Source organism: Phocoena phocoena, chromosome 13 (genome assembly GCF_963924675.1).
Source record: "Phocoena phocoena chromosome 13, mPhoPho1.1, whole genome shotgun sequence".
In the NCBI taxonomy this organism is placed as follows: Eukaryota; Metazoa; Chordata; class Mammalia; order Artiodactyla; family Phocoenidae; genus Phocoena; species Phocoena phocoena.
In genome coordinates this window covers 26841111-26865278 of record NC_089231.1, presented here as the reverse complement: position 1 = coordinate 26865278, position 24168 = coordinate 26841111, and the positions used below count along the sequence as shown (strand labels likewise).

The 24168-nt window shown below is 42.8% G+C and overlaps 1 protein-coding gene across 3 annotated transcripts in view; it reads left to right on the top strand.

Moving 5' to 3' along the window:
* KATNAL2 (katanin catalytic subunit A1 like 2) overlaps positions 1-24168 on the top strand; it is a 53696-nt gene that overhangs the window by 3843 nt on the left and 25685 nt on the right. The window contains exons 2-8 of one of the 3 annotated variants that reach the window (XM_065889766.1): positions 9770-9936; positions 11240-11282; positions 15005-15122; positions 16240-16338; positions 18488-18586; positions 18796-18873; positions 21738-21836. In XM_065889766.1, coding sequence (XP_065745838.1) covers positions 9770-9936; positions 11240-11282; positions 15005-15122; positions 16240-16338; positions 18488-18586; positions 18796-18873; positions 21738-21836 — 703 coding nt within the window. Of the gene's footprint in view, positions 1-9769; positions 9937-11239; positions 11283-15004; positions 15123-16239; positions 16339-18487; positions 18587-18795; positions 18874-21737; positions 21837-24168 lie in introns of those variants that run through there. The other 2 variants (XM_065889767.1, XM_065889765.1) reach the window with 2 other exon arrangements.

The following is a 24168-nucleotide window of genomic DNA, read 5'->3' as shown; positions in this document are numbered from 1 at the left end:
TGTTTGGCAAATGTTATTTGAACAGCCATTAAAGAACTTACTAGCAGGTAGATGGGTAGAATAATTAGAAAGCGACTCAGTCGTTTACACAGATAATTCTTGATTTTTATTGTAATGTATTCTGTATTTCAGAAACTGTATCAGAAAGGAGAACTGTAAAAACAAAAAGACAAAAGTCAGATAGATTTCCCTTCTCCTGCAGGTGCCATTATGGCCTCAAGTTTCCTATTTACAAAGCATGCATTTACCCTTTTTGCCACAAGATGGCCTCTTGAATCTAGAAACGATGAAAATTATACTAGAGTTGATCATTTTCCTGAGACCTGCTGGGAAAGGGACTCACCAGTGGATTATCAAGATGAAAAGTAAACTATAGGTATTTTTAAGGACATATCAGTGTCAGAAAAGTAGACCTGCCTTTAACGAAAAACTGAGAATTCACAAAGAGGACAGATTATTGTGGATTGGAATAAACAATCAGAGAAAGCTTTGTAGGGAAGGCGATGAGAGCTGGTCTTGAAAAATGTGTAGAATATGGATAGACAGATGGGATGGACAAGGACATTCTAGGCAGGGGCACAGAGAAGAAGGGGCAGGGTGTAAGTGGAACCACTAAGGAAACAGAAAGAGCAGAGTTCAAATGCATGAGGGAGAGTTAGTGAGATCAGACAGTGGAGGGTCATGGCTACAGGTTCTTCTAGGTCTGCACATGCATCTCCTCTGGCCTAAGTCCCTCTTAACAGCCTCCCTGTCTCTCCTACTCTGTCTTTCTCTTTACTGCTCATGCCTCTTTTTGAAGTCTTGTCCTGTCACTCTGTTGGTTAAGAATTTCCAGTGGTTCCTCCTGCCAACCCTATTAAGTTCAGACCTCATTCAAGTCCAAACAGTGGAACAGGAACACAGAAGCACTTCTGTTCCCCTGATCAGTTAATTTAGGAAATATGGGGCCTGCCATCATCTATTCTTTTTTTTTAAACATCTTTATTGGAGTATAATTGCTTTACAATGTTGTGTTAGTTTCTGCTGTATAACAAAGTGAATCAGCCAAATGCATAGGTATATCCCCATATCCCCTCCCTCTCGAGTCTTCCTCCCACCCTCCTTGTCCAACCCCTCTAGGTGGTCACAAAGCACTGAGCTTATCTCCCTGTACTATGCAGCTGTTTCCCACTAGCTATCTATTTTACATGTAGTAATGTATATATGTCAGTGTTACTCTTTCACTTCGTCCCAGCTTACCCTTCCCCCTCCCCGTGTCCTCAAGTCCATTCTCTACGTCTGTGTCTTTATTCCTGTCCTGCCAATAGGTTCATCAGAACCTTTTTTTTTTTTAGATTCCATATATCTGTGTTACCATACAGTATTTGTTTTTCTCTTTCCAACTTACTCCACTCTGTATGACAGACTCTAGGTCCATCTACCTCACTACAAATAACTCAATTTCGTTCCTTTTTATGGCGAGTAATATTCCACTGTATATATGTGTCACATCTTCTTTATCCATTCATCTGTCAATGGACACTTAGCTTGCTTCCATGTTCTGGCTATTGTAAATAGTGCTGTAATGCATGTTGTGGTACATGTCTCTTTTTGAACTATGGTTTTCTCAGGGTATATGCCCAGTAGTGGGATTGCTGGGTCATATAGTACTTCTATTTTTAGCTTTTTAAGGAACCTCCATAGTGTTCTCAACAGTGGATGTATCAATTTACATTCCCATCAACAGTGCAAGAGGGTTCCCTTTTATCCACACCCTCTCCAGAATTTATTGTTTGTAGATTTTTTGATGATGGCCATTCTGACTGGTGTGAGGTGATACCTCATTGTAGTTTTGATTTGCATTTCTCTAATGATTAGTGATGTTGAGCATCCTTTCATGTGTTTGTTGGCAATCTGTATGTCTTCTTTGGAGAAATGTCTGTTTAGATCTTCTGCCCATTTTTGGATTGGGTTGTTTGTTTTTTGATATTGAGCTGCATGAACTGCTTGTATATTTTGGAGAGTAATCCTCTGTCAGTTGCTTCATTTGCAAATATTTTCTCCCATTCTGAGGGTTGTCTTTTCATCTTGTTTATAGTTTCCTTTGCTGTGCAAAAGCTTTTAAGTTTCACTAGGTCCCATTTGTTTATTTTTGTTTTTATTTCCATTTCTCTAGGAAGTGGGTCAAAAAGAATCTTGCGGTGATTTATGTCATAGAGTGTTCCTCCTATGTTTTGGTCTAAGAATTTTATAATGTCTGGCCATACATTTAGGTCTTTAATCCATTTTGAGTTTATTTTTGTGTATGGTGTTAGGGAGTGCTCTAATTTCATTCTTTTACATGTAGCTGTCCAGTTTTCCCAGCACCACTTATTGAAGAGGCTGTCTTTTCTCCATTGTATATTCTTGCCTCCTTTATCAAAGATAAGGTGACCATATGTACCTGGGTTTATCTCTGGGCTTTCTATCCTGTTCCATTGATCTATATTTCTGTTTTTGTGCCAGTACCATACTGTCTTCATTACTGTAGCTTTGTAGTATAGTTTGAAGTCAGGGAGCCTGATTCCTCCAGTCCGTTTTTCTTTCTCAAGATTGCTTTGGCTATTCAGGATCTTTTGTGTTTCCATACAAATTGTGAAATTTTTTGTTCTACCTCTGTGAAAAATGCCATTGGTAGTTTGATAGGGATTGCATTGAATCTGTAGATTGCTTTGGGTAGTAGAGTCATTTTCACAATGTTGATTCTTCCAATCCAACAACATGGTATATCTCTCCATCTGTTTGTATCATCTTTAACTTCTTTCATCAGTGTCTTACAGTTCTGCATAGAGGTCTTTTGTCTCCTTAGGTAGGTTTATTCCTAGGTATTTAATTCTTTTTGTTGCAGTGGTAAATGGGAGTGTTTCCTTAATGTCTCTTTCAGATTTTTCATCTTTAATGTATAGGAATGCAAGAGATTTCTGTGCATTTTGTATCCTGCTACTTTACCAAATTTATTGATTAGCTCTAGTAGTTTTCTGATAGCATCTTTAGGATACTCTATGTATAGTACCATATCATCTGCAAACAGTGACAGTTTTACTTCTTGTTTTCCAATTTGGATTCCTTTTATTTCTTTTTCTCCTCTGATTGCTGTGGCCAGAACTTCCAAAACTATGTTGAATAATAGTGGTGTGAGTGGGTAACCTTGTCTTTTTCCACATTTTAGAGGAAACGGTTTCAGTTTTTCATCATTGAGAATGATGTTGGCTGTGGGTTTGTCATATATGGCCTTTATTATGCTGAGGTAACTTCCCTCTATGCCTACTTTCTGGAGACTTTTTATCATAAATGGGTGTTGAATTTTGTCAAAAGCTTTTTCTGCATCTATTGAGATTATCATATGGTTTTTATCCCTCAGTTTGTTAATATGGTGTATCACATTGACTGATTTGCGTATATTGAAGAATCCTTGCATTCCTGGGATAAACCCCACTTGATCATGGTGTATGATCCTTTTAATGTGCTGATGGATTCTGTTTGCTAGTACTTTGTTGAGGATTTTTGCATCTATGTTCATCAGAGATATTGGCCTGTAGTTTTCTTTCTTTGTGACATCTTTGTCTGGTTTTGGTATCAGGGTGATGGTGGCCTCGTAGAATGAGTTTGGGAGTGTTCCTCCCTCTGCTATATTTTTGAAGAGTTTGAGAAGGATAGGTGTTAGCTCTTCTCTGAATGTTTGACAGAATTCGCCTCTGAAGCCATCTGGTCCTGGGCTTTTGTTTGTTCGAAGATTTTTAATCACAGTTTCAATTTCAGTGCGTGTGATTGGTCTGTTTATATTTTCTATTTCTTCCTGATTCAGTCTTGGCAGGTTGTGCATTTCTAAGAATTTGTCCATTTCTTCCAGATTGTCCATTTTATTGGCATAGAGTTGCTTGTAGTAATCTCTCCTGATCCTTTGTATTTCTGCAGTGTCAGTTGTTACTTCCCCTTTTTCATTTCTAATTCTATTGATTTGAGTCTTCTCCCTTTTTTCTTGACGATTCTGGCTAATGGTGTATCAGTTTTGTTTATCTTCTCAAAGAACCAGCTTTTAGTTTTATTGATCTTTGCTATCGTTTCTTTCATTTCTTTTTTATTTAGTTCTGATCTTTATGATTTCTTTCCTTCTGCTAACTTTGGGGTTTTTTTGTTTTTCTTTCTCTAATTGCTTTAGGTGTAAGGTTAGGTTGTTTATTTGAGGTTTTTCTTGTTTTTTGAGGTAGGATTGTATTGCTATAAACTTCCCTGTTAGAACTGCTTTTGCTGCATCCCATAGGTTTTGGGTTGTCGTGTTTTCATTGCCATTTGTTTCTGGGTATGATTTGATTTCCTCTTTGATTTCTTTAATGATCTCTTGGTTATTTAGTAGCATGTTGTTTAGCCTCTTGTGTTGGTATTTTTTACAGTTTTTTTCCTATAATTGATAACTAGTCTCATAGTGTTGTGGTCAGAATAAATACTTAATATGATTTCAATTTTCTTAAATTTATGAAGGCTTGGTTTGTGACCCAAGATGTGGTCTATCCTGGAGAATGTTCCATGAGCACCTGAGAAGAAAGTGTATTCTGTTGTTTTTGGATGGAATGTCCTATAAATATCAATTAAGTCCATCTTGTTTAATGTGTCATGCAAAGCTTGTGTTTCCTTATTTATTTTCATTTTGGATGATCTGTCCATTGGTGAAAATGGGGTGTTAAAGTCCCCTACTATTATTGTGTTACTGTCCATTTCCTCTTTTATAGCTGTTAGCATTTGCCTTATGTATTGAGGTACTCCTACGTTGGGTGCATAAATATTTACAATTTTTATATCTTCTTCTTGGATTGATCCCTTGATCATTATGTAGTGTCCGTCTTTGCCTCTTGTAATAGTCTTTATTTTAAAGTCTATTTTGTCTGACATGAGAATTGCTCCTCCAGCTTTCTTTTGATTTCTGTTTGCATGGAATATCTTTTTCCATCCCCTCACTTTCAGACTGTATGTGTCCCTGGGTCTGAAGTGGGTCTCTTGTAGACAGCATATATACAGGCCTTGTTTTTGTATCTGTTTAGCCAGTCTATGTCTTTTGGTTGGAGCATTTAATCCATTTACATTTAAGGTAATTATCGATATATATGTTCCTAATTACCATTTTCTTAATTGTTTTGGGTTTGTTTTTGTAGGTCTTTTCCTTCTCTTTTGTTTCCTGCCTAGAGAAGTTCCTTTAGCATTTGTTGTAAAGCTGGTTTGGTTGTGCTGAATTCTCTTAACTTTTGCTTATCTGTAAAGGTTTTAATTTCTCCATCAAATCTGAATGAGATCCTTGCTGGGTAGAGTAATCTTGGTTGTAGGTTTTTCCCTTTCATCACTTTAAATATGTCCTGCCACTCCCTTCTGGCTTGCAGAGTTTCTGCTGAAACATCAGCTGTTAACCTTCTGGAGATTTCCTTGTATGTTTTTTGTTGCTTTTCCCTTGCTGCTTTGAGTGTTTTTTCTTTGTATTTAATTTTTGATAGTTTGGTTAATATGTGTCTCGGTGTGTTTCTCTTTGGGTTTATCCTGTATGGGACTCTCTGTGCTTCCTGGACTTGATTGACTATTTCCTTTCCCTTGTTAGGAAAGTTTTCGACTATAATCTCTTAAAATATTTTCTCAGACCCTTTCTTTTTCTCTTCTTCTGGGACCCCTGTAATTCGAATGTTGGTGCATTTGATGTTGTCCCAGAGGTCTCTGAGACTGTCCTCAATTCTTTTCATTCTTTTTTCTTTATTCTGCTCCCTGGCAGTTATTTCCACCATTTTATCTTCCAGCTCACTTATCCATTCTTCTGCCCCAGTTATTCTGCTGTTGATTTCTTCCAGAGTATTTATTTTTAATTTGTTTATTTAATTTATTTATTTTTGGCTGCACTGGATCTTCCTTGCTGTGCGTGGGCTTTCTCTAGTTGCGGAGAGCCTGGGCTACTCTTCGTTGCAGTGTGTGGGCATCTTATTGCGGTGGCTTCTCTTGTTGCGTAGCACGGGCTCTAGACCACAGGCTCAGTAGTTGTGGCACGCAGGCTCAGTAGTTGTGGCACAGGCTCAGTAGTTGTGGCTCACGGGTTGTAGAACGCAGGCTCAGTAGTTGTTGCGCACGGGCTCAGTTGCTCTGCACCATGTGGGATCTTCCCGGACCAGGGCCCGAACTCATGTCCCCTGCATTGGCAGGCGGATTCTTAACCACTGTGCCACCAGGGAAGCCCTAGAATATTTTTACTTTCAGTAATTGTGTTGTTCCTCACTGTTTGTTTGCTGTTTAGTTCTTCTAGATCCTTGTTAAATGTTTCTTGTATTTTCTCCATTCCATTTCTGAGATTTTGGATCATCTATACTATCATTACTCTGAACTGTTCTTCAGGTAGATTGCCTATTTCGTCTTCATTTATTTGTTCTTGTAGGTTTTTAACTCACTCCCTGTCTGTAACATATTTTTTTGTCATTTCAGTTTTTTGTTTTTGTTGTTGGGTAGTGCTGTATTCTTGTCTTACTGGTTGTTTGGCCTGAGATGTCCAGCACTGGAGTTTGCACTCAGTTGGATAGAGCTGGGTCTTGGTGCTGAGATGAGGACCTCTGGGGGGCCTCACTCCAATTCATATTTCCTGGGGTCTGAGGTTCTTTGTTAGTCCAGCAGTTTGGACTCAGAGCTCCCACCACAGGAGCTTGGGTCCAACCACCAGCCTGGGAACCAAGATCCTGCAAGCTTCGCGGCATGGAAAAAAAAAAGTAAGAAAGAAAAAAAGGAGCAGTATGATATCAAAGAATAAAAAACAAAATAACATTAGACACATAAAATATATATTAGGAAAAATAAAACTATAATTGAAACAAGTACAACAAGGTAAAATAAAACCACAACAGAAAAAAGAAAATAAAAGGGTGGGGGAGACAAGCCAGAAGGAGAGAACAATAACAAAGTATAAAGAATAAAAGAAAATTAGGAAAATAAAAGATTTATTAGGAAAAATAAAAATATAAAAGAATCAACAACAATGAATTAACAAGGTAAAACAGAACCCCAATCTAAAAGAGGAAAAAAGGAAAAAAGGAAAATAAAAAGCCTTGGCTATGGGGGCAGAGTTTAGGCAGGGTGGAATTTAGGCAGGGGTGGGGTTTAGGGTGGGGCGGGACCTAGGTAGGTGGGAGGTGACGTTTGAGCATGGGGCGGGGCCTAGGCTCAGGACCCATGCAGCCAGAAAAGGCCTTGGGGTTGGGACCTTGGGGGTGGGGCCTAGGCGGGGCAACGGTCAAGCGTGGGGCGGGGCCTCTGCTTAGGACCTGCTGGGAAGGGGAGAGGCAGCACGTAGAAAGGAGGGCCTCTGGAGTGTGGAGTTCCGGAGTTTGAAGGTAGGGCCCTGGGTGAGGGTGTGTGGGTGGGGTTTAGGCCCAGAGCGTTGGAGAGGGTCTCCGAGTGTAGAGGTGGGGCCCTGTGTGGGGGTGTAGGGGCAGGGCTTGGGCTCTGCACAGCAGGAGGGAGGCTCCGAGGGCAGAGGATTAGGCCCGGGAGCCCAACAGGCTTCCCGGTGCCTAAGTGGACAGGGAAAGTGCTGGCCCCGTTCCCTTCCGTTCCTTCATGCCCCTCCCCCACCATCTCCCTTAGGGTCTCTCCCGTCGCCGCTGGACCCCTAACTGTGGGTGGGTCCCGCTGGGTGTAGGTACTCCTCCCCTCCCCCAGCCACCCCTCAGGGATGCTGGTCCCGGAGGTCTGGCCTTTACTTTTGCTCCCCCTTCCCTCCCTTCCACTCCCTCAGGACCCGCGTGGCTGGAGGGGGCCTAGGTGGGCAGAGGATCAGGCCTGGGATCTCAGCAGGTTCCTGAGGGCCTAAGTGGGCAGGGGAAACCTGGCCACGCTCCCTTTGGATCCTCTTCCCTCCCAGTGTTACCCAGTTTCCCCCTTTGGGCGTGGGATCCCTTCCCCTCCCCCAGCCACCCCTCGGGCGCCACTCCCGTCCCGCCTCCATTTCTTCTCCCTCTGCACTCCCCCCACAACCCACGTCCTACCCGGTTGCTGGGGGTACCTCCCGTCCCCTCAGGTGTCCATGTTCCCCCTCCGGTGCCTGGTAGGTGCCCTAGTTGTGAGGAGACGCGAATTCCGAATCCTCCTAATACGCCATCTTGACTCCGCCCCTCATCATGTATTCTTATAATTTTTGTTTAAGTCAAAATCCTATGATCGGGAGGGAGACGCAAGAGGAAAGAGGTATGGGGATATATGTATATGTATAACTGATTCACTTTGTTATAAAGCAGAAACTAACACACCATTGTAAAGCAGTTATACTCCAATAAAGATGTTTAAAAAAAAAAAAGACTCGCCCCCAAAAGAACAAAAAAACCCCCTATGATCCTGGGAAGAGTTCAGAATGTAATGTGATGTCAGCAATCTTTATATTGCTGACAATAAAAGCAATCTTTATATATACAAGCAATCTATAGTGTAGGTTCCCCCCTTTTTTTTTTTTTTAACAAGTGCATATATGTAAGTATATGTGTTTTTAATCATTTAAAAAATGTTTGGAAAGAGAGAAAATGTTAACAGTCATTATCTCTGAGTAGTGGAATGTTCTTTTGACTCATCTGTATTTTCTAGTGTTTTCTTAAATGAACATGTATTACATCATACTAAACAAAAATTATTAATAAAAATGTATTTAGTTTTTCTCTCTGTAAAATGGTGATTAAGACATTGGGTAGAAGCGTGGTGAGCCATTAATAAGTATAGAATCTGACAGACTACAGTCAATTGATGTTTGCAAATTCTTTAAAATTAGCAAGGTCATTGGAAATAGCCACGGCAACCTCTTTCAAGGAAGTCCAGTCTTCTAACTGATCTGAATCTGGGACAGGGAAGGAAGCATAATTAAAAAAAAGTTTTCTCCTCTACCTTCCCAGATTTGAAATCAAAGAGAAAGAACTCTAACTGCAATGAGAATTTTTAATCTGAGGTCCTTGGATGAGCTCCTGGAATTGTATGCTAATTTGTGCATATTGCACATTTTTCAGGAGAGAATTTTTGGTTTTAAAAGAAGTTAGGGACTCAGATTAAAACCAGAGTGTTTTTCCACTTTCAGAGGATTGTGAGACAAGGAGCTTGCCTTCATTACTAAGACCACTTAAGTCAGATGACCTTACAACTAACCACATTAAAAATGAGTGAGGAACCTATGGAGATGACACTACATGAATGCAGAGGCACCTGGTAGTATAATCTGTGACTGATGAAGAAATTATCAGAAATACAATACATCCAAGTAGATGACGTCTTCTTATACTAAATTTCCTCGGTGATATTGATCAACATATTTTTGGAATTCCCTTTAGAGCACATGACATATTCTTTTGAGTTGCCTTAGTGATGGCAAATCTTGCCTGTTGGGGTTGAATTGGGGTTTTACCAATTGTCAAATGTGACCTAAAGTGAATACTGGTAAATAAAGAAGTAATCAAGTTGGGCAAATAATCATCTTTGGCTAAAAATGAGTAAAAGTAAATTACAAGATATTTTCTTAGTTGATTTAGTTATTTGACTTTTAAGTACTTCCAAAATGTTTTGAAAGACAATATTTGGATATACTTAACCTATGTGGGGCTTCTTTCTCTATAGGCAAACCCCATGTATTCTAGTTTTCATTTGATGTACTCTTTAATATCAGCTTACTATTTGTATTGAGTCTCCTTGGACTTGTGATACCTGTTTGCCTTTATTCTTTTTACCTAGAGTTAATTTTTTCTTTCTTCTATGAAATGGCCAGATATATTGATGCAGCCAATGCTTTGGAGCAAGAAACTAAACTGGGGTTACGACGTTTTGAAGTTTGTGACAACATTGATCTTGAAACTATTTTGATGGAATATGAGAGCTATTATTTTGTAAAATTTCAGAAATACCCCAAAATTGTCAAAAAGGCATCAGACACAGGTATCTTTACGTTTCGTGTTTCTTCCTCGTTTTATTTCCAGATAGATGATGTCCCCCACCCTACACTGAAGGAATAGACCAGAAGGATTGTGTAGCCTCTCTTAGATCCAGTGCAGACAATTTAAACATGACATCTGGACATTGACGTCCCTTTTGTCACTTTGGCATTTGTTTGAGGACTGTATGATTTAGGGCAGTGAAAGCAAAACCCCAGTGTGTCACAGGTACTTTTTAGAAGATCAGCATTACTTTCATTTCTTTAGAGATGAAAAGAGCTGTTGGATGACAATAAGTGACAGAAGACTTTTTTCTTGTTGGGAAGACCTATTATCCATCTTGAAAGTAACATGAAAATGAGTATTGGTGAGGCTAATAGCTCATGTATAGATAATGAAACGCTTTTGGAAGCCATCAATCCAGATAATGATCAATATAATGCAAAGACCCAGTATAGGTTAACAGTCAAGGAGGCTGGCTGGAGGAAAGAGCTAAAGTTAGGGCCCTGTGTTTTGTAGTGACATTGACTTAGAAGTCTGTAAGTGGGGGAAGTAATTATAAACCAAGGGAGATCATCGTCCTGTTTACAAGGCACTTGTTAAGCCACAGACTTTAACATTTCATGTGGGGACCAGGAAACCAAGAGGAATATCAATTAAAAATAGCCAGCACTGAATCTCAGAGCTGGAGGTGTTCTGAGAGGGTGGTGTTTTATCTGAGCTCCCTTCCAGTGCAGGGTTCAAAGCTCCACATCCTTGGCTGGTTGTTGGATCTGGGTTTTGGCAGAAAGTGCACTGACTCCTAACCACTGGGCCGCCAGGACTGTTACTGACATGACACCTAGAATGCCAGTTCTAGCTTGGAACCACACTCTCCTGGGATATGGGACACGATGTCTTTTTTTTTAAGGTAAACAGGCAGAATAGTCTGGTAAGTGTTCCCTGCCAGGCTCATGCAATCATCCTGGTGTCCCAGGGACCACAGCAAAATGGTGTCAAGTTCATGAAAACTTAATAAAATGGTAACTATAAAGCTAGCCCACATTGGAGGTGCCACTGAGTCTGTGTTCTCCAACATGTTTAATATCTGAGGTCTTTGGGGTCCTTGTGTGGAAATGCTTGGGAAGCATGGGCTTCTTTCTCTTCGCCGGTAGGTAATTCCACTCCTCTCTGGATGAGAATAGCTTAGAGTTTATGGATGTAGCACAAATTTTAAGAACAATGTAAAAGGAAAAACATACCTGAAAAATCGCTTTCTCTTAAAAATTAAATCTTTCCTTTTCCTCCCAATATTTGTTTTGCCACAGCAGAAAATAATTTACCACAAAGAAGTGGAGGGAAGACCAGAAGGTAAAGTAAATGGTAATTCATCTTGACCAACTCAACTCTAGGAGTTTGTGGGATCTGTTTCCAGAAGATTCTCTAGTGCAGCTCCATGTCTGCCTACCAGCAATACCAGACTGGTCCTGTGACCTTGGTGGACCCAGCCACGGGTTCCCCTCATGTTACAGATGTTCAGGACATGGACCAATGACTGTTGGTTCTCTGGTTTTACCACAAAGAATTGTGTCCACTGATGCTCTGTCTTTCTAGGCTGGGTGGTATGAAAAGCATGGACCTCAGAGATTAAAAGACCCATGTTCAGCTCCCAGCTCTGCCACTTACAAGCCTGGAGCAGGAGCCTGACACATAGTGAGTTCCTGCCACATAGTAAGCACCCAAGAAATATAATTTTCCCTTTTCATATCGTACCTGTCATTTCTTTGTGCACTCCAGATCACATGTCCTGACTGTCTGAAGGGAATCAGATCTACCTTTTCCTCTCCTTTTCTCATGCTCACCTTATATTTCTTTCTCCAGCTTCTCAAATCTAAGTCTCATCTGGCACTTGGGGTATCTGATTAGAGCCCCTCTGTCTCTTGACCGTCCTGGGTTGACACAGGCCCCCAGTCTTGCCTCAGTGTCCATCCCATTCCTCTCTTCACTCCAGACCACACCCCTGTTGTCGGAGCCTGTTCAGAAATGCCCCGGACGGCACAGCTTTGGGGCACCAAGGCCTGTGGTATTACAATAAAGCCCAGACCTCAGGGGAAGGTGGAAGTGGGCTTCCGGCAGGGGCCACACAACCACTCAGGCAGTGAACAACATTTTTTAAAATCTTAGAATGCAATTGAAAGGAGTAAACTTAGATTGTGATCATAATAAGCAACTGATTATGCCATCAAGAAGTGTTGTGAATTCTGCGAATCCCACTAGGCTCTCTGCTCTGTGACTCCAGTCCCTTGTCTGCAGCCTAAGAAGGAAGGGACTGAGACACCTCACCTTTTATGAGCGAAGGTGTTTGACATGGCTTATAGAAGAGCCGTGGAGCCTGAGCCTGCTTCCTGATGATACTCACGGTGATACTCAGCCTGAGGCTACCTTTGCTTTGTGCGATTCTTTAGGAACAGGTTTACTGTTTTGACCAAAGTGTTCTTCTTTTATTTATGGTTTCCATAAAGCTAGTCAGACTCTGGTAATAAATGATAACTACTTGGGAACAGAAATAGTGAGCAGCATTTTAAGAGGCAGCTTTGGAGCGCATTTGGATTCTGATTGCTTTTCAGCCACACATTCATGTCTGGAACTTCCTCAGCATTCCTTACCTGGCAGAACGTTCTGTGAGTGAATGTCCCTGGAGCCCTTTGCCTCCCTTTAGGGCTGGAGCATGGTGGCATCGGAAAGCTGGGGGCTTCTTCAGCCCCTCTCTGGGTAGCTGTTTGTACATGGCAACCATCGAGGTTGGCAAATGGTTGGTGTCAGGAAGGATAACTAGAAAAGTGATGCATGGTGTTTGTGTATAATTTTCTACTTAAAATAGTTATTGAAATGAGAGGTTGTGTCATGAGACTGGTTATTAACAAATGAAAGTGCTTCTTCCTAATTCCTGCATCTCACACCAGAGAGCAAGCTCTGACTTTACAGATTTGCAGATGACCCAGAGGAGGAAAGGTTACCTTGTGTGACGAATGACAGAATTAGGATGCCAAAAGATCTTGACAAATTAGGAGACGGGTCCAAAATAGCAAGATGAACTGTAATGAAATAATGTTTAAGGTCTAATCAAAGATTCACAACAAATAGCTCCATTATTACAAAATCTGAGACCTAGAAATCTGAGTGACAGAAGATGCAGTGTGAGTCAACAGTATAATGTGATTGCTAATGTGGTCTCAGGCCTCATCAATAGAAACACAGCGTCCAAAAAGTAGGAAGTGACTCTATTCCAGTCAGATGACAGTGAACAAAGGGAAGATGACCAGGATGAGGACGACTCTGGGAGCCAGGTAACCTTAGGAGTGCTTGGAGCAACTGGAGGTGTTTAGCTTGAAGAACAGAAGACTTGGGGTGGGGGTGGGCGCCTAGAACAACACGGTGGCAGTCTTCACTTTCTAAAGAGGGATTGGGCCTTCTTTGCAGAATTCCATAGGGCACACCAAGGACTGGTGACTAAAGTTAAAGCAGGGTGAATTTGGTTTCATATTCAGAAGAATTTTACAATCCTTAGAGCTGACTGGAAATGAATTGCATTGCTTGTACATTAGTGCACTTGTCTTTGGTCATGTCAAAGCAAATCTGTGAATCAGTTACCTCCAATGGGAAATCAAAGTGGGAAAATGACTCCCGGATCTTCGCCAGCCTCACAAGGATGTTTAGGCACGTTTTATATATATATCACGTATATGTGTGTGTGTGTGTGTGTGTGTGTGTGTGTGTGTGTGTGTGTGTATGTGTGTATGTGTATGTCTCCTTACTTCATTTAAATCAATGCTATCATAGGGTTTGTACTTGTACAATGCTTGGCACTCATTTCATAGATAGTTGATTTTTGTGCCAGCAAAATGCCTAAGGGACAGACATTCTTGTTCCTTGGTTACAGATGAAAGACAAATGCCCTGAGAAACCGCCAGTTGTCCACGTCTTATGACACTCACCCCAGAGGGCCCAACACTGGGATCACCACACGTGGACACTGGTGTGGTATTGGCGTGGGTGGTCTTGCTGGCCAAATACCTATGCGTTTATATTAGACACCAGCAACTTTTTCTTTCCTACAAAAAAAGTGGGGTTGAAATAGCAGCTCTGTGAGACCACTTAGAACATGGGGAGAAATACTTCTAGCGAACGTCCTGTAAACGCTCCTCACGTGAGGGACGAGAACCAAACAACTTCCCATGGGGGAGCTCATGTTCTGCCCTGCGAGCACACCCTGCCTCTCTCTGGATATCGTCGCCTACCTGAAAATATTCCATGTCTACTTATGCGGACATAGTGACAGATTTATTTTACCTTTGAATTGATGTATGACATAAACACAGTAAAATGCATGCACACTCTTTGAACCACCACAAGTCCCACCCCCGGGCGGGCCCCCTTGCATGCAAGGCTCCCCGTCGCCACTGGAGTTAGCTACCACTGGGACTTCCAGCCCCATCAGTTCATTTTGCCTCAAGTGAACAATATTTGGTGAAAATTTGTTCTGCAAATGTGAATGATCTGTGACAGCAGAGATGAGGGAACTTTGCCTCCTTTCCACAAGCCACTTTTGATGCTGGCAGTGCGCGGCTTGAAAGGCAGTAGGCAGGGTGCACACAGCACGATGGATTGAGACGACGGACAGATGCCCAGGACTTCCTAACGTTTCTTAATTTCAGCAGGAGGACCCCTTCCTGCCCCGCACCCTTCCCGTGGTCTGAGTGCTGTTGTTTAAGGAAGGTGGGAAGAAACATCGGAAGAATGCTTGTAGAGCAGTGTGTTCTTAGGGATAGAAAGCTATCTGTAGAAGCCAGGTGGTGTGAAGGGGAAATGAAGAGAGGGTGTCGGGGACCTCCAGGAGGAAGTGGACCCTCTAGCCCAGTCTTGGAGGAACCTGGATAGACTGAAGAGGGACAGGGCCAGGCTGGGCAGAGTGGGAGGACGGTGCAGACAGACTTGCATCTGCAGATCTTTCCAGAACTGCACTATGCCGGGTGTTTAGCTGCCTCGAATTCAGTTAAAAGGACTTCCACCACGGTCTTTGTTCCCTCCTCTAGAGCGACGAGCGACAGTTGTCAAAATCTTCCCAAGATCAGCCAGCAGAGGCCACAGTCCAAAACCACGGTGGGGAAGCCAGGCGGCGCCAAGCCCCGCCACAGGGAGCATCCTGAACAGGTCTGGCTGGCTTTACTTGACGTTGGTAAAATTGCAGGTGGCTGAGAAACAGCCCCAAGAAAAAAGTCACATTTATTTGTTTATTGAGCACAATTTGATTTTGTTAAATTGTAGATTTTCTTCCAGCACACTGGGTTAAAAGGACGGGCAGATCCCCGGGCTTCCTAACGTTTCTTCACTTGGAAGGAGGACTCCTTCCTCCCCACAAGCTTTCCGTTGGTCTGAGTGCTGGGTGACAGGCCTTGAGGGGTGAGTCCTAGGCCCAGTCAGAGCAGGAGGGCCTGGTCCTCATGAAGCACAATCCTCCCGCTTGAGGAAACCGTAGGTGCCAGCTCTGCCTGTCCTGAAGCGTGTCCCTGGGGTCCGAAGTGTAGGCCAGTGTAGTCTTGGGTGTGGCTGGGCCTCACAGTCTCCTGCTGGGTTTCTCCAAGGCGCACGTGGTGGGTCACCACCCCAGACCTCCACACTGGACTTTCTGGGGAAAGAGATGGGTAGCAAGAGGAGAGAGCCCAGCAGGCGGGTGAAATCCTTGCCAAGAACCTTCTGGTTTAGGACAAAACATACCAGGTTTCAAAGGAAAGAGAACTAATGGAAATGGTGAAGAGGAATGAAAGAATGCATGTCAAAGCGGTCTGGCGGGCTAGAAAGGCATCATCACAAAACTCAGTTGGTCAAAAGGTATCTCTCACCTGCAAGGAGGTTGTGTGGTCCTGGCCATTGCAAACTGGCTCAGGGGGAGGGGAGGTGAAGGGGGCAGGATGAATCCCACAGGAGGCTGGCTAACTGTCGACTATGTTGCATCTCCAAACTCGGCCGCCCCTGCCCACAAATACCTCTGGTCCGAGGAGCAAAGACAGGCCAGTGAGTGGGCATGGGTGGAGGCTCAACCATTTCCTCCACTGCTTGTGCTCTCAGAGCCCATGGCTTCCTGGGACAGCTCCTCCTTCCTGGCACAGGCAGAGTTTATTCATCTTGTTGGGTCTGCACAGAAGAGGTTGAATCACATGTGGGAGTCCCCGTTTGCAGAATGGTGTGGGACGACGGGACGGGCAGCTGCAGCCAGCATCTCGAAGTTGCTTTCCACAGCTGACTTTTCACTGTCTTCCTCTTTCTCCAGGAGCTTGTCAATCACACTCATAAGGAGAGTGCTGACTTTGGCTTAAGTATATCTGGAATCAACAAAGGCAGTGGAGAAAAAAACATCCGCCCACCAAAAGTAAGTGGGACTCATGAACTGAACGCTAAATGGGGGAATTCCCTTTTCTTTTTGAAAATGAAAAATTTTAAGTGTTATATTTGTCAAAGAGGAAAGGTAATATGTGATGATCAAAGGTTGGCTGTGGGGTGAATTGGGAAGGGAGTGGCTGAGGATGAGACCCTGAGGTGCTGGTCTGGATCTCCCTCCTGGGTGGATGGACTTGAATGAACGGCCCCATCTCCAAGGGGCTCTGTTTCCCATTTGTAAATTGCTGGGTTTGGAAGAGATGGCTTCTAATGTTCCTTTCAGCTTAAAAATTCTGTGATGACAGTAACAAAGTGCTCTGCATTACCTAAAGGAGTTGTGGCCTCGCACTCATTCTTTTCTGCCCTGTCAGTAGGAGTTGACTAGCAGTGTTCCTTTCTCCTTGGAGATATGGCTCCAGGCTTGAATGTAATTTCATGTGAACCAGGAAACCTCAGTTGATATAAGGCTGATCTTGTCCTCAATAGATATTTACCCCTTTCCTAATGAACCTCATGTCCTGATTCGTAAATAACTGTCTCTCAAACAGAAAAGACCCATATTGGGTAGCTGTAGGCCAAAGGTAGGTAAAAATGGGTCACTTGGAAATAAAAAGCAGCATCGACACCAACGTGTTTCTCTTGATTATAACTTTTCAGGGTTGAATATCATTGAGTCATCTTTCCTTCTTTGATCGTACGGGACTGCTGACTTACCTCTGGCCAGCTCTTCTCAGGCAAACCAAACTCTGGGTGTGTGTGTCTGGAGGGGAACTGGGAGCATCTCCCTGAAATCAAGGGGAGCCGCTTCATGGGCCAGAACTGGCTCCTTTTAGGGCCTCAATTATATGGGTGATTCCTGGAGGTGACACATTCGAATCACTGCTGCCCATGGAGAAATACTTCCCTGCTCACCGTCACTACCCATGTCACGTTTTTGGTCACTTGTGTGCCCAGCAATGCTGCTCTCATGAACATCTCATGTTAATGTGAATGGATGTTTCTGATCAGGTCAAGGAAGGGGCTATTTAACTCAGCACTTAACCTTTGAAAGAATCTGGCTATAAATTCTCTTTGCAGCAGAAATGTCCTCAGGGTAAACTGTGGACGGTTTTCTCCCTAGCATTTCATAAGCTGAATGAGGGCATACGGTCAGGGGCCTATCTCCAAAATGGGTTTTTCATCGCCATCTCAGAGCCCCTGGCTTCATGATTCCCAGGCCCCCGTGCAAATTTTGTAGATGTGCTGTTTCCAAAGGCACTAGCTTTGGAGTCAGCCTGCCTAGGTTCAAAGCCCAGGGCCTTCCTGGCTGTGAATCTTGGGCAAGTTGTTTAATCTCTCCAAGCGTCATTTCTCTCATCTGTGAAATGGAAATAATCATAGTGCCCACTTCCAAGGTCATAATGAATGGAGTGCCTTAGTCTTACACCCAGCACATGATAAACACTCAGTAAATGTTGGCTACTGTTACTGTCTTTTATTTTTTACAGGCATCCTTGCTTTTTCCTTCTGCCTCTAGGGGAGACAGAAGGAGTATGGATAGGGGAGACAGATATCTGGGTTTGAAACCTGGTCTTAAGTCACTTGTTAGCTGTGTGGCCCTGGGCAGATCATTTAACTTCTCTGGCCTTACCTCCACATCTGTGAAACTAGGATGCCACTCCCGACTAGCAGAAGTGTTCGAAGGATTGGAAATAATCCTCACAAGTACCTTGCACACCTGTTTTGTGCCAGGCAGTCTCCTGAGTGGTAAATGTACAGTGTAGTCCATAAATAGGAGCTATCAATATTCTTGTGCCAGTGAAGTCTTCCTGCGTGTGGAATGTTTAAAAAGGACAAGACAATACAGGGGAAGTAGACATGTAGGAAGCAGATGGTGTGACAGGAACTGACAAATGCTTGGGAATTTTATCCAAACCAACTCCATTCTGAAGAATTTCTTTATAACTTGTTTCTTTTTCCTAGAGTGCCCCAACTTGATGAAATCATCTTGTTCATTATAAGTGCAGTTTCTTTTTGAGACTTTAAGTTTGCACTACATACCAAGGCACATAAATGTGTCTTAATTTAATGAAACTGAGCTATTAAGGTTAGTCTCCCCTCATGTTTCAATAGCCGTTTCAATAACTGTTACTCCCTTTCAGGGCCAAATCATTGACTTCCGAGGGCTGCTCACAGATGCCATAAAAGGAGCAACCAGCAAACTTGGCTTGAACAGCTTCGACTGTAACCCAGACCCTTCAGTAAGTGGCTAAGATGGGACATTCATCTTACAAACTGCCAAAATCCAGATGAACTTTGAGAATATAATTTTGAGTCCAGAGAAACCTTGAGATCAAGTCAAAGTTCATAGCAACCTGCCAACATTTGTGTCCTGGAGATCCGTGCTCTGATTTTCTTCCCAAGTGATGAAGTAATATTGTAACGTTAGGCTTTCTATTCCCATCGTCAGGAACGATTGTTGAAACCTCTGAGTGCATTTATTGGCATGAACAGTGAGATGCGAGAATTGGCAGCCGTGGTGAGCCGGGTAAGATCTGATATTCAGTTCACAAATTTACGGAGGCGGATTGGGGCTCCTGGAGCATTGTGGGCTGCTTCTTTTATTAATAACAATAAATATAATCATTTATTTATAAAGTGCCCCCACTTGCAAAGGCACTCATATTGTTTAGAGGCACAATAATGCATGATGAATAAATTATAGAATCGTAAAATTACAATATAAAAAGCCCACCATCTCACTATAGAGGCCAAGAAAACCCAAAGAGAAAAAGACTTAGAGTGGAAGGGACAGGTGAAAGGGTTTAGAGCCGAGCTAAGACTTAAGGAAAGAAAGCCTCTCAGAGAAGGAAAGAGCACGTCTGCGTCTTGTTTAAACAGTCGAAGCCTAGAAATAGAGATGTTGGAAGTCTGATTTCCTAATTGGAAATTTTCATGAAGAAACAGATTAGTAGGAAGGATCTTAACATCCAAACTACTGATTTTTCAAGATTGGACCCCAGGACCTAAAGACAGTGAAGTCTAATGGTTAACGACACAGGCTGTGGAATAGGTTAACCTGGATTTGATTCCTAGATCCTCCTCTTTCTAGCTGTGTGACTCTGGGCAAGTTCCTTGGGAATAGAATAGATTCCTGAGTTATAGGAGGTTTTTCTAATTTCCAGTGATCTCGTATTTAATGAAAGACTGAAACCTAGACAGGCTCAGAGAGATGTTTAAAATGTTGCAAGAACTTTACAGCTGCTCTGAGGTCATTAAGGTCCCCCAGGTCTCCTTTCAGCCCAGCATTTGTCCCCTGCACGCCTCTGATGTGTCAGGCATGTGCTGGTGGCTGGAAACACAAAGGTGAACGACTCAACACAGTCCTTGCCCATAAGGGTTTCTCGTCCCACGGGCAAGGTGCACTTTGGGAGCATAACGGATGGGTATTGTTGCACCAAGGAGTGGGGAAAGTGTTAGGGAAGAAGATACGCAGGAAACAGCCACGTGAAAAAAGAGTAGAAAAGGGTGGGGGGAGGCGTTCTGGGCAGAGGTGCAGACCTGTGAAATTGTAGCGCTTGTGCAGTGCTTCTCAGGAGCCACCTGGGACGCAAGGAATGGTGGGAGATGGGCTGGAGAGAGAGGCCAGGGTTCCTGCATGTAAGGGTGCTGCGAACAGGAACCAGGGCTGGAGTCAGTCTGTGGGAGACTGGGAATCTTTGAAAGTCGTCCATCAGGAGAATGGGGCAATCAAATGTACTTTTAGACAGCTTGTTCTAATGACAGTGTGGAAGGCTGTCAAAGACATGGAGATAGGAAGACCAGCTCTGAAGTTATTGCCAGTGAGAGAATGAGGGATTGAGCCAGGCTGTGGTAATTATGATGCATAAGAGAGCAGAGAAAAATATTTTTATACCCCCAAATCAATAGTCTTGTTAGTGTTTTTGCAAAAGGATACCAGGACTAGTGATAATAAAGTTGTAGAGTAGAAGTGGCCTGAAAGGATTCCATTTGGAACCCTTCCCACAGTACAGTGGGAGGCAGTCGTGCAGATCCTGCTTGAATGCTGACAGGGATGGGAGCTCACCACCTCCTGAGGCAGTCCTGCTGAGTCTTGAGAACTTTTGATTGATATAAGGAGGGACTTCCTACTGGGAACTTAAACAGTACCACATGGAATTCAATGTCAACTCTAGAAGAAGGCAAGGAATACTGCTATTATCTATGGATGCCTTGAACTCCAGGGTAGTTGAATCCCCACTGTGTGCCGAGCTTTTCCTAAGAAAGTGTGGTAATAAGAATGAGTGCGTGGTCCTTTAAAGACAGGGTGGTTCTCCCAAGAGTTTGGAAGACTGAGACCTTTGTCAGCTCACCCAGGAATGGATCATACGTATTATACACCATGAAAATCAGCTGCATAAATAGTTTCTCTAATAAAATTTGTCACTTCTGGTGAAGGGAACTGGGAGGATGGGGGACAGAAGTGGAGGTATAACATCTCACCAGAATTTTAAAAATATGTTTGTATATTTTTGAACCATGTACATGTATTACTTATTTAAAAATTAAATAAATATAAAAGTAGTTTCCAGATTGTTCTGTAGTCACTCAGAATGACTTTGGAAAAGAGGTGGGTTTTTTGTTTTGTTTTGTTTTGTTTTGTTTTTGGCTGTAACACTCTAGACATTCAGCTTGCCCAAAACAGCTCCTACTGAGAAAGGCCCCTGAGTGACTGTTCTGAGCATCTAGCGAAATTGAAGTTTGGAAACTGTAAATTAGTATCAGTAAAAGCTACCTTAATTGATTACCCTCAGTGGTTGCTACAGGGCTCTGCTATGTGAGGGGAAGACTTTCGCTTGGTTGTTGGCTTCCTTGGATTTTGTAGAAGCAATTGCTCCTGATGGAAGTAGGGAGCAATCACTAGGGAAAAAGAGAAATTGGTTTCAGAGGAGTGTATCTCTTTTAGGCAGCAAATTAAGAAAGTGTTTTCGAGATCAAGGAGCAAGAGAGAGGGCAGGCAACGGCTAGGAACTATGTTTCAGAGTAAAAGCTAATGTAATTTGTAGGCATATTCTGTAGCTTCTTTGATTACGGTTGTAAATCAGCATGGTTTGCTATTGGCCGAAGACAGGTATAGTCCCTCATTAGAAGATTTTTTTTTTTACCCTAAAAGTACCATATTATATCAGCAATGTCTTCTTCAGGGAATATCACTGAATATTTTCATGACATCCCTTTGGTGAACTAGCCTCAGATTACAATGTGTATATGTACACATGTATCTAATATGAAAAGTGTTTATCACAAGCACTTTATGTCCTATTGTAAGTCAGGTATTCTGCTGCTCCAGTGTTTATTACAGCTGTGGAGGAGAACATTAGTTTTAACAAAATGATCAAATGTGCATTGCAGGACATTTATCTCCATAATCCAAACATAAAGTGGAATGACATTATTGGACTCGATGCAGCCAAGCAGTTAGTCAAAGAAGCTGTTGTGTATCCTATAAGGGTAAGGATGGGAAGGAAGCCTCTTGGGAGATATTTCTGTTCATTATCCATTGGACAAGCTATATGTCATATACCCATCAGGAAGAGAATGACAGGGTACTTTTCTGTCCACAAATTAACTTTTTGCCTGTGTCACAATATTTTGTCAACACTGGAGCACCAAGGCTCAGTCCATTCTAGGCAATTTGAAATCATGTTACATATTGGTTGAAGGCAGGTATCTGCTCTAAGAGGTAATTTAAGATCTAAGACTCTATAGTATATATGATTTGTCAGTTACTATAGGTTCAAATCAGCCTGCCTCCCTAAAAATATTTAGAGTAGAAATACCTGCCATAAGAGAGAGCATCTGACTTTGTTTGCATAGATCTTCCCCCTGCCCCCAACACCCCCATCACTGGGGGCTTTGCTTTCAGCTGGTTGTAAAGACTAGACAGCCCCTTCCAGGGCGCTGGCCAGTAGAGCCATAGGGCTGTGCTCAGCTTATTCCTGACAAATTTTTGTGCAGAGTGGCTCACTAAATAGGAAGAAAAATAGAAAAACAAGACTCTTCATGTTTGGTTTACAACAGTGGTGATGAGAAGGTCAGTGTACCACATGGCTTTTGCTGTATAACAGACCACCCCAACACTTAGTGCCTTAGAATGACAATCATTTATTTGTTTGCAATTCTGTGGGTGGGCTCTTTGGGCTGGGCTTAGCTGGGCCAGCTTGGCTCTTTTCCACATGATGTTGGTTGGGCTCACTCACACGTCTGGGGCATCAGCCAGGGTGGCTGGAAAAGCTGGAAAAGCTGTGAAAGCTGGGATCACCAGGGCAGCTGAGGCCTCTCTCTCTGCCTCTCGTCCTCTGGCAGGAGAGCCCAAGTCTTGCTCACATGGTGCAGAGAGTTCCCAGATAGAAGCAAGAAAGGGCAGGACCCAATCCGTGAGCCTTTCCCGTGTCTCTTCTTATATTCTGTATATTTGCTCGTCTCTATTTTCAAGTCTCTTCTTCTATTTGCTAATGTCCCACTGGCCAAATTCACAAGGCAAAATCCAGATTCAAGCAATAGACAGATATCCTCTGCCTCTTGGTGGAAGGAGCTGCAAATAATTTGTGGCCATTTTTTGTAATCTCCTGCAGTTAGGATTACAGATTTACTTTATTGAATAACCTATTTATTCTTACCACTGGGCCCTTGCAGCCCCTGATTTTTGGATGCTTCTTTTTGAATGGGACAAAATCAGTAAATTTGGACTGTCTTCCCTTTCTTCCTTCCTGTGTTCAGACATGGGGGTAAGAAATATACTGGTGTTCAGAATTAGTAGAAATGTATTTATTCCCTATTTCCTCTGAGTGGCTCTATTGTACAAGACTTCTTGTACGAAAGAATAGAACTGCCCAATCAGACTCTCTGGTTGTGTTATCTGCATGGTATTAGAAGTTCCACATGATGTCAACATTTTGACATTAGCATCAGCAAGAAACTAATAGCTAGTTATAATTTTACTATTATTTTTCCTTCTCTTTGGTCCTCTATCAACTCCAGATGGCTTGAGTTTGAACTAATGGGAGAGACTCACTGAAAGTCCACGCATGTCCTGTTTGAAGTCAGTGTCTCATAATGTATTCTGCACTGAATGTTCACAACTTCCAAATCAGGCTTCACCATAGCTTTGAGCTTTATTCACATACACTTTTGTATGTTGGTTCTAGTATGTATCTTAAAGAGCATACCTGCTTCACAGCATTCAAAAGATTGCCAGATGCTCTGCATATATGTCGAACTCTGGGGGAAATAATGTTATGCATGTGAGAAATGACTGTTGCAACGGAGAGAAAAGTACCTACATATGCATTTCTTTTCCTTAAAATAACTGCTCTTTTAAAAAGTGACAAAAATTAAGCCATGCATCCTATCAAGTGTGAAAGTAAAATTGGGATAAGTAAGATATATATATATATATATATATATATATAGAGAGAGAGAGAGAGAGAGAGAGAGAGAGAGAGAGAGAGAGAGAGAGAGAGAGAGAGAGAGAGAGAGAGAGAGAAGGAAAAAGCCAGCCTTAAAAAAAAGGAGGGCCTGGGCTTCCCTGGTGGCGCAGTTGTTGAGAGTCCGCCTGCCGATGCAGGGGACACGGGTTCGTGCCCCGGTCTGGGAAGATCCCACATGCCGCGGAGCGGCTGGGCCCGTGAGCCATGGCCGCTGAGCCTGCGCGTCTGGAGCCTGTGCTCCGCAACGGAAGAGGCCGCAACACTGAGAGGCCCGCGTACCAGGAAAAAAAAAAAAAAGGAGGGCCTGATGCAGAGTTGCGTGTGTTTCACCCTAGCTCCCCTAGCTTGCCTGA